Source organism: Nicrophorus vespilloides, unplaced genomic scaffold (assembly GCF_001412225.1).
Source record: "Nicrophorus vespilloides isolate i.1.1-1 unplaced genomic scaffold, Nicve_v1.0, whole genome shotgun sequence".
Taxonomy (NCBI): domain Eukaryota; kingdom Metazoa; phylum Arthropoda; class Insecta; order Coleoptera; family Silphidae; genus Nicrophorus; species Nicrophorus vespilloides.
The window spans coordinates 54,941-66,163 of NW_017097236.1; the positions used below are offsets into that span (position 1 = coordinate 54,941).

General features: G+C 28.6%; 1 protein-coding gene across 1 annotated transcript; it reads right to left on the reverse strand.

Moving 5' to 3' along the window:
* Nucleotides 1–980: 980 nt before the first annotated feature.
* On the reverse strand, nt 981–10,365 carry LOC108559477 (kazal-type serine protease inhibitor domain-containing protein 1-like). The gene is made up of 7 exons (XM_017916781.1): nt 10,345–10,365; nt 9,135–9,263; nt 8,904–9,053; nt 4,672–4,821; nt 4,185–4,259; nt 1,788–1,883; nt 981–1,337 (listed from the first exon to the last, which is right to left on the reverse strand). Exons 2-7 carry the CDS (start codon nt 9,208–9,210, stop codon nt 1,162–1,164), a joined length of 723 nt encoding a protein of 240 aa, XP_017772270.1. The 5' UTR covers nt 9,211–9,263; nt 10,345–10,365; the 3' UTR covers nt 981–1,161.
* Between the last annotated feature and the right edge of the window lie 858 nt (nt 10,366–11,223).

Sequence of the window (11,223 nt, forward strand, 5' to 3'; positions counted from 1 at the left end):
CCGAAAATAATTGTATTTTCTGATTGTATTGATATTGGCTATTGACCAATAATTGATATTTGTTAAAAAAATCTTGTTTGTTAGAAAAGTTTCAATTTTATACATACACTTTTTATGAAATATCCAATTTAGGTGATACATATACATTATTTGATTATTTTAAACATATTTTTTTAAAATTTTATAATAAGAAGAAATTTCATAAATTTTCATTTTGCATATTTTTGCGTATTCTATGGAAAATTTCATTGATTGTACAAATAAAATATATTATTTTTATCAAAATTGTATTCACATGCGTTAAATGAGAAGATTCAAATGAGAAGTTTCTGTTAAAGTATTCAATATAATTATAATTGAAAGAAACATTTATTTATTTTATTATGATGAAAACAACATTTGATAAATATGTTTCAATTTTAAAAGAAAATGTTTTTCATGTCATATAAAAATTAACATCTTTAGTGAATACATACAAATATAATTGGCTTTTGTTCTCTTCTTACATATATAACGGTGCTTTACAGCAAACTTTTCATTCATATCATATTCAATTGTTTCATAAAACGTTACTCCATTATGTTAGTGTTTAATAAAAAATAATGTAAAATGTATAAAGAAAAATGTAGTTAAATCTAACAAAGTTGATATTGTATTGATATATGAATATTTATAATATTTCCATTACTTTAGAATAAGCAAATCCACATTATACGTCAGATTAAATTGAATTCTTGCGTAGAACGAGTTGTCATTTGTCAATTAAATTTCGTAAAACGAATCTTACCTGCTTCTCCAATTTAGAGTTATGTAAAAACGAAAATAATAAAATATTATTAATGTAATTCCAATGAAGATGAGCGAAAATATTCGATTCAAAAGAATTTTTCAATGAAGTTTGCAAGTGTAATATTATGTAATCCAATGTTGTCCTTATATACTTTATATATTTTTTACATTGCTTAATACTAATTATACATATTTTAAATTTCTAACGTGTTTCTCTAAAACTGTACGAGAAAAAAGAATACAAAATAAATCTGGAATGTCTTCAGTTGCACGCACTTCAACGGATATTGCATCAAAAAAAACACACACATACACACATAAAGACATTTAGCATTGGAATTTAATACTGCGGCCTGCGTAACTAACCAACTTTTACATATGTACAAGTGCGAGGAGAGCCATCAATGCGAAGATTCGTTTGTAGTCTGATGGGATGCAGATGGAAGCCGACGAAGATGAGGAGGAAGATGCGAAGGCGAAGTCTTCTTCGGCGACAGCGGACAATTCCTCTCTGTTGGTATCGCCAGGATTGCTGCGGAGCCTCAAATCTAATAACAGAGAAGAGGAAACACACGCATTGTTCATTCATTATTTAATATAAATGAAAAGTCCGGGAAATTTTGCACAAAATGCCACATGCAATGCGAAACAATAGCTCCATCTCTGTTTCTACTTCTGTTCTTCTCTCGTATTTTCGCATTGCGGGCGAAAATTTCGTGCAAGTCGGTCATAAAGTGGCGCAAATTAAAAATGAAATATTCAAATGAATTATATTTGTGCAGCTTCTAAACGGCCGGTTCTTCCAACTGTGAACGAGTTTTTTTATTTTTATTTTTTTTACTCTCTTTTTGTTTTGTGGGAGTATGTGTATGTATGCTCTTTTCGCGTTTTTTACTAACTCTCCTTTTGTGCGTTCCTCTCTTCATGTAATAATGATGCATGCATATATCGCCTTTCTATGAGAACTGTACCAGACGTAACTGAATTTACTAATTTACCTCGCTCCTTTGTTGTTTCCGGATCGAAAATCTCGTTGCTATTTGGGTCCGCAATTGGGGTCGACTCTTTTTGGCGTCCACGTTGTTTTAAAATGTCTGTACAAACACAACAAAAATATACAAAAATTCCCTGTTTTTTTTAAATAGAATGAATATAAAGAATTTTACCTGAATTAATAAAAATATTTAATTGTTTGAAAGCTTATTAACTAATAATAATTTATCTGTCATTTCGAATGTAATGAATGAAATTTTTAAATAAAATCCAGTTTTTGTTGAATTAAAAAAACAGAAATACCTCGAATAGTGCGGATTAGTCCACATTCTTTATAGTCCGGCTTATATAAATGATCGTTTTTTCTTCTTTTATACAGATAAGTCTCTTTTTCTGTTCTGTACAGTAACTCCTCGCAGAGGAGTTTGAAACTCGACTAATCCAGGAACTAAATTTATACAAAAGTAGACAGAAAATTGACTGAATTAAAAAAAAAAGATTAATAATGTTAGAATTTTATTTTTTATTGTAATTACAATTCAGTTTGTTTTGACATTTTCAAACAGGAATATAGAGAACAGGGCTTACCGAAGCCGTACAATGCGAGGTTTGCTGTAATATATTATTATAGAAAAGCCAAAAATACAATTTGATGCAGATGAAATCTGATAAAATTGAGAAATATGAAACTTATAAATAATTATGCAAATCTAAAAAAATTGTAATTTCTTAATATTTATTAAATATATATGTATAGGAAAAACTTTGAATTAACTTTAAATTAGTTTCGAGATATTATCTAATTTGAGACTGAATATTAGGTGAATATGCTATACTACTTTGAATTATTTATATTAGAGCTTTATATATTTTAAACTGTATTCGAATAATAGTTTTATACAAAATATATATTTAATTTGTAATTTTATAAATGTTTTATCTATTTATAAAGTTTTGATGTTTGACGTTAAAAAATAGTTATTAATTAAAGCCAATTCTACAAACTAAAGTTTAAAATGTACATATTTTCTTCAAGTTAAAATGTCTTATTTTATATATCAAAATGTGACTTTGCTTTACTGTTTGATTTAGCTCTCAATGTTTAGAAAATAATCGTTTTTTTAGTGTGAAATAAAACTGCTTTTTATATACGAAGAATGAACTTTTTTCAATTATACTTCATGATTCAGCGCTTCACATATTTTTTGCGAGCATTTGCAGCTTTCTTGCCTTTACGAAAATAAAAAAAGTATGTCGAAAATGTTCGGTTTTGCACTCCTGTTAAAATTAGCTCTATACTTACAACCGCTAACAAAAATACGTACAATTAACTTGTAAAGGAAGCTAAAAGTGACAACTTTCAAATGACAAAAGGAAAAAAAATAATAATATTGACGTAAGTTCTTCATAACAAAGATAACCCTATCAATTTGTGAAAAGTGAAATTACTTTCTTTCCAACCCAATTAATTAATAACTTATTTAATTTAATTAAAAATTTTGAAGTCAAAACAATATTTAATGATACAAAATTCAATATTTAAATTGAAGTGAAAATAGTTCTTGTTTATATTCCAATTAAAGCTGAATTATGAATATTATTCTTATCAATATAGATTTAATTTAATTGCAGAAAAATATTAGAGCAGACAGACGTCAATAACCTTTTGTAACAGTTATTTTTTTAGTATCATGATTTTATAATTGGAAATATTTAAGCATTTAAACTATACAATAATAATTTATTAAGGATAAAAACAATGAAATATATGAAGTTAGATTTTGAGCACAAAATTAGATGAAAAATCCAAAAACATTTTTTTATATAATTTGAAATATAATAAATTGAGTATATTTGGTTGGAATGAAGTAACAAAATAAGTTTAAAAGTAATAATCAAAATTAATATAGCAAATATTTGTTTAAGTCTATGAATCAAGAAATTGACAGAAGGTTTTTTGTGCAGTAAAACCTCAGCATTAAGATTCTAAACCTAAATAAGCTCTAATTTTACATATTTATTATGTATAAAAGTTATATACAATAAATAAGTTAATATATGTTGAAATTACTTCGTTTAACGCTAAACTAAATATAACAGCATTATCTACAAGAGGATGTACATTACTTATAAAAAAATATGAAAACTATTAGATATTATCACTTTATATTAAGAACTTATATATGAAACATGCGCAATAAATTATATAATAGAAATAATGAATACAAAAAGAAACTTTTTTTTCCAATTATAAGTAGTAACATATAAAACAAACAAAAAAAACAAATTAATATAGAACGAAGAAGAGACGTGTACGTGCATTTGCTTTGGTGGATAAGCGGATAACAGTGAAATGAAGAAAAAAAACCGAAACATAACGAAAGTTTGCAGAGGTTTATTACCTTTCTCCACTGTCGTTTGCAAAGGAGCTGATGATGTGGTCGTTATTACTTTTTGAGTGGAAGGAGTTGGTATGTCTAGAAAAAAAGCAAGTTTTAATGAGCGAAAATAAATAGAATGTGATGTGTATATGTGTGTGAGCATATCTATAGGTATATTTCTGTGTGAGTGATAGAGTGTGTGCTCTTTTGGGGAATGAAGAAAGAGAAAATCGATGCTAGTAAGCTCGCAGATGTTCCTGACGAAATGACATACGATCCGCCTTTCTGGGGGGATACATATTTTCCGTTCAAAGGATTTGCCTGTCTGTAGCCACTTCGAGGTATAACTAAATGGTTCAACCCGATTATACTTTTTTTTATCTCTTTCTTCCTCATTTTTTTTCTGAATGTGTTTGTTATTGTTGCTGATGGTGAGGGTGATATCGTTCGTGTGCAGTGATCGTGTAGGATGAATTGGGAGGGTTAAGTGTATCGAATGAAAACTCACGGTATAGCTTGATGGTGCCGTCGGTCTCTCCAAGGGAATTCTTCGAGACGCACTTGTATGATCCATAGTCGGAAGCGGTCACAGCTCGTATTGTTAACTTCATGTGCACTTTGTAAGCGTTATCCACCAGAACTGGCTCGTATTTCGCCCCTGAGAACAGTTAATTACCATCACTTTTTGCACTCACTTTGCTGAACTTCGCCAACAAGTTTACATTTATTATACGCATTTTTAAAGAGATTAAATCAAATACTCTCACAACCACATCAAAAACAAAAGCGTTTGAAAACATTCATAATGAAGCAACGATAAACGAAACAACTTTAAGCAACAATTTAGACAAAACCAATCAGAAAAAATTGCTGAAAAAATACAATACAATAATCGAATTATAAGATTTTTTTATTCTTAGCAATTATAATAATTCATTAATACAAACATTTTTGTTTGTTGTAAGGAATTTAATTTATTTCTTATATTTTTTAGAGAATAAAGAAAATTTGGGTACTTATTTTATTGAATTGCAAGCTGTATAAATTATTTAATATGTTATACATTAAAATAAAATAAAAATGGTACCAAAATATTGTCTATTTGTTTCTTAACAGTATCTCTTATATTTGAAATAAACAGTTTATAAATAGATCTATGGTTTATAGAGCTAATGAAAGAAACTATATTAATCGTCGAATAAAATCAGAAAAATCAGTCAAAAACAAAAATTTAGATTTAAATACTTTGAACACATCAAAAGTCATAAAGTTACAATTTAACTAATGTGAAGTGTATAAGCCCCTAGAAAACAAAAATACCATACCAATAGCTCAATAAAATAAGACAGTATCAAAATTATTAGCTCAAATTTTGGAGGATCTGAAAGGAAACTAGAAGAATTTAAAGAACGAAATTTGAATGTTATATGTATTTGTATTAGTAGATTAAGTATAATTAATCAATGACCCTATAGGTATGGAAATTGTATGGAATGAACATATAAGATTTCCTTACATACATCTTCTTTTGTCATATGAAAATAATATAGATAAGTTTATAGTTTTTGTGTCATCATAACTAACAAAGTTTAACTATTCCAATTATTCAGTTATTTTATCAATGAGTTAATTTTAGTGTTCCTTCTTAAAATCTATAGAAGATGTATCTGGTAAATGGAAGATAGATTTAAAAAAGTTCAAATGAAAAATAAATTCACAAAAAGACATGAAACAGCAAAGGCAGGAAGTTGTATCATATTTATAAAAAAATTAAAATTTAAAAGCTTATTCATAGCCCTATTCAATATAATTCTTGCAAATCCTCTTTCTCTTAGATTTAAGTTATTAGAATTATCATTATTAATTTATTTACAATTTTTTATTGTCCCCGTTTTGTCTCAACTTAATAAATTTTAGTATATTATTATCTTGTTTCATTCATATACTCTTTTTGTCATCAATCCAACAATTATAAAAAAATACATAATTTCCTTACGAACTTTAGCAAAAAAAGAAAATTGTAAGTAATTGTGTTCAATTTTAATTATTTTAAAATGTTGACTAAATGTCTCTAAAGAAAAAGCTATTTATAAAGACATAGTTCATATGAAATGCAACGTTCCCTATTCTTGCATAATGCAAGACCCTATTTCATATCTGGACTGTCCGGTAATTTTTCACGTCCGCGAATGGGACAGAAATCCAGCTATTGCATTTTGAGTTATCCTCGAATCTCTAGCAATTTCTCAGCGAAGTCTCGTACAAATCTCCTTAGATCATTGCTCTCTCAGTAATGAAAACCATAAACTTTCAAACAGATCCAAAGTATTATAACATATATGAACGAAAACTATTTTTGTAACTGATAGTATTGATTCACTTCTAATTTAAGAAAATGATGAAATTTTGAAATGCTTCAATTTATTACAAAAAAACATAAAACTAGGAAGTATATAATATAAATATAATTAATTAAATTTGTAATTAACAAATTATTTTTTTAGATAATTAACAAAAACGAAAATATTAAATTTTGCAGATATATTATGAAATTTATAAATTAAACAAACACATAAAACTAATAATAATTCATATTTTTACTATAAATATTTAATTTTTTGATGTTGAAATATTATGCGCTTGACTATTTGCTTAATAAAAAGAGTAAGTTAAAAGCATTTCATCTCTCATCGAATATTTATTGGCGTAATATGGAAAATTTACGTTTTTCAATAAAGAAAATCGAGAGAGTTCATAGTAGAGGAAAATTAAAATTTTGCGGATGTTTAAATAGCTTACATCAAATGAAAAATTTAGTTTCATAAGTTGAAAGTTTGCAGCCGTGAACTAGCCCAGTTTTCCCGGGGTTAAGGGAAGGTCGACAGTTAGAGGAAAGTATGTTCGTACATATATATATGTATATATAGATTTATATGTGGTGGATATAACTGGTGGCATAAAATGAAACGTAATAAATGAGATTTACGGTTTTGCTTGAAACTTTCGGACGATAAACTAGATCAAATTAAAATTGTATAAACTGACTAGATTAAAGTGGGAATTTATTAGGGTCTGAAATCCATTGTCAAAACTTGTCGTATTTATTATGTAGACGGGATCGACGATGAGCGTCTAGTCTAGGTGGAGGTTGGAGGTGGAGGCGTGCACTAAATCAGGGAATGTTTCGAATTTATATTGGAAGGGTGAGAGGTGTGTTGTAGAGAAGTAGACATGATGGGACAATTCTCTGGGTAAAATTGCCGGGAATTGGGAATACGTCCCGATATGAATTGTTCATTACGTTGTCAAAAAGTGTCTAGCCTGTGACCGCCCACGTTGAAATATTCATACGGCCAATCCACGTACGAATCTATATAGACACACGCGCGATAACAGTTAAGTATGTGATAAATTCTGGTCCGCAGCTGCAACTAAATGGATTTTCAATTCCGCCATTCTACAAAATCCTTGCCACCTCAACCCCGCACAGCGCCCACCATTTCTCCTCCCACTCTCATCACTGCGGATGGAATTTCGTAGTTACACATTATCCTTCCGAAAACAAAGGTAGCATCAGCAAATAGAGAAACCATCGGCGGAGCCGGATAAGAGCGAAGCACAAGGCATGCATTGCTCTCAAGCTAGAGCAACTCGTAAAGAGATAGAGGGAGATAGAGAGAAGAGTTGTATCTGTATATATATATATGAGAGCAGAGAGGAACAACAGCTGAAGTGGTAATATGTAACTCGGGCAAATCGCAATGTAAACACGCAAATATCTTGCTATAATCCCGTTGGATTTGCTTGACGACGTAACGGTTGCGTGTTTATCATTTCCGCACGTTTCCGGTTCTTGCCAAACGGTGCGAGAACGAGGAAGAGCTATTGACCGAAGTAATAGGGTTTCTCGGTTAAAAACCGTGTTTTGATAAATTTGTGTATTTAAAAAAACTTTTTTTTATATTTTACAACAATTTTTTTGATAAATTTGTAATATCTAGTGTTAATATATGTAAAAAAAACTATATTAGATGCAAAAAAAATAATAACAGAACTGGTTAACAGTATTTCTGTATCAATCAATCGAAAATGATGGTGTTGGAACTTTATTGAAAGCAGAAGATGAGGGTTTTTAGTTGAAGATTGAGAAATTTTTGTTAGCATCGAAGACAAAGAAAATAAAAATTAATATTTCGTTTTAGTGAAAATGATTCTGACTTAGAAAAAAAGAACAAAACAATCAATTTTAGACTGTTTTACATATGTTAATTGACTGTTCGAACATTTTCAATTTGTTGACGAAGAACTTATTCTATCCATAGTATTTTCATCTCTGAAAACGTTATGACTGTTACCTAAGTTGTACTAAAGGAATAGAAGCTGAAGATATATCGGAATATATCGGAGAGGGAAATATATTTAATCAAAAAAAATTCTAAAGGAGGACATATAAAATTCTGTTTTGTTCATTGATTTTTTTGAAAAAATAATATCAAATCTAAAAATATGAGCAATAAGGAAGAGCAACAATTTATATTAATTAATTGGTAAACGTTAAGTTCAGTGGACAGTGAGAGAGTATATACAACAGGCAATTTTGTACGTTCGAAATTTTTCTGCTTTTACAATATAAAAACAATAAATATTTTTTTAATTTTATTTGCATTATTTTTCACTTTAAACTATTTTTCTAGTGCACACTGAAAACTATTCTTTACTTTAGTAATAGTGAATAAATACCTGTATTTTTACCTTGGGATATGATGTTGCCACCGTCACGTGTCCAGTAATTAATCGATTTGGGGTAAGCCTCTGAGTGGCACTCAAGCGTTATCTGTTGGCCTTCGATGGCTCCCACCAGTTGATTTTGGATCCAGATCATGGGCGGAACTGTTGATGAATAAAGAGTAAAGCGTACACGCACGGACGTTTGAAGAGCATGCATGTTAGATGATATTCTATGGTACTCACAGTGGACGATCAGCATTATCCTTTTGCTCACTGAAGGAGGAACACCGTTTGACGCTATGCAAAGATACGGTCCCATGTGCAGTCTGTTTACTTTGCTTATGTTGAATATCGTCCCATCGACCGTCGGCACTGCAACAAATTGTTAACACAACTGTACTGTACTGTAAATACAAGGAGAATCTTAAATAATCAAAGACAGTTTATAAACATCGACTGATTGCTTATATATTTACTCCAGAGCTACCCAACCTTATTGCAACCTATTTTTCTGACTAAATTAATTGGATAAGCTTTAGTTTTGTGGTACAACAGCGGCGGGCACACTCAATTTAGTCCTCGAGTACGCGCGGACATAGGATTGGAAACAGAATAATTAAGTATTCGTCAAACACATATGAACACAATCAAATTATTAAAAACTGTCATAAATATCTTATAATTATAATAAAAAAAATTCAATATTTTCTATACCTAATTACATTCTAATTATAAATATGACAGAATAGGAGATATTAATGAGTAGTTTCCATATGTTTTACTGTTGAAATAAGTATTTTAGGAATTATATCTTTACTATCGATATTAAACATCTGTCCTTTGAATAACTGTTATGAATTAATCAGTTTATAACAAATTTCCACTTCATTACGCTGTAAAAATAATAATGTAATATAGTTTTAAGGTTTTGTTTTATTCAGATATTAATAAATAAATCTAACGGTATGTTCGTATTACTTTATTTTACTAAAGTGAGGATGAAAATGTGTGAAAGTACTTCATGCAATATTTATTAATTTGTATTAAATAAATATTTGCGAATGAATAAAAACTTTATCCAGCAGTGTTGAAAGAAATTTATCAGAAAATAATGGAATTAGTAAAGAAAATATTTCAAGTATAAAGCCATAAAGCTAATGAGATATCTTCTGATTATTTACTCATGAAAAAAAATAGAAATGCCTAAGAAACTCTATGAAAATAACGAAAATATTTATGTTTTATTTGTATGTGAAAAGGTAAAATAAAAATATAGAAGATGAACAATTATAGCGTAACTAGCAAAAAGCCTGAATCACCTAATTAATAGCTGAGATGATTACAAAATATTACTTGATATACTTTATCCGAAGTATCAAGGGTTTTATTATATATGAGTGAATATACATATTTAAGTTAATTCATTTATATCAATTTTAAGGAAATATCTTACATGTAACGCTTATTTTTCCTATTTAATTTTATAATTTACATTCATTTTTAAACATAATTATATTAACACACATGTGTAAACTTTACGAAGTGTTGTTCATATGCAATTAAGAACCACTTGAATTAACGAAGATTAAATAGTCTAGACTTTGGACCTTTGTATGCTAAACAGAGACATTATGTACCAAAGTCCACGATATTTTTTTACTCGACATAGGCAGTTACAGGCTGAAAATCCCACGGCAAAACTTTAATTATGTAACCCTTCACTAAGCCCAGATTTAGGATGAATTTATTGAGTGTGACCCTGGTCCCCTGGAATCTCCTTTTGTTTGATACTTTGGCCTCACAACTACTAAATTATATACAATACATTCATAAATTACAAACAGTAATTGAATATTTTTCAATTTAATTATCTAATGGAAAGTTTTGTTTAAACATAAATTCACAAAACTATAATAAAATGTTAATAAGTATTGATTATATTAGTAATTAAATTATTTTATTTTACATCAAATTTAGATTATAATTATAATCGAGGAAATTAAAATGAGAAGAAAATTATGTAAAATATTTGATGTGGAAATTCATAGCTTCATAACACTAAATATTTCGTAGAGTATCAGCAAAATAATAATATAAATATTATAATTTTTTTTAAATAAAAGGATTAGCAGTTTTTACTTATATCAAGTCTGTTAGTAACAAACAGACCGGGATATTGGAGAAACCGTACTATGCGAGGTATTGCATTATTACAAAAAAAAAGATCAATGCAGATATATCATATTAAACAAAGTGAGAAATATGCACAACGGGAAATCAAAGGAAAGATTGATTTCAGTTATAAAGTTATAAAAAAAATAAAAAGAAAGGA

Bases quoted from the DNA above. Each gene is read 5' to 3' on its own strand.
- LOC108559477 (XM_017916781.1), bottom strand. From the start codon at position 9,210: ATGGGACCGTATCTTTGCATAGCGTCAAACGGTGTTCCTCCTTCAGTG. The intron at 9,054-9,134 runs GTGAGTACCATA...ATTCATCAACAG, and splicing joins GATAATGCTGATCGTCCACT to TTCCGCCCATGATCTGGATC. The intron at 1,338-1,787 runs GTAAATTAGTAA...CTCTGTTATTAG, and splicing joins GGAAACAACAAAGGAGCGAG to ATTTGAGGCTCCGCAGCAAT.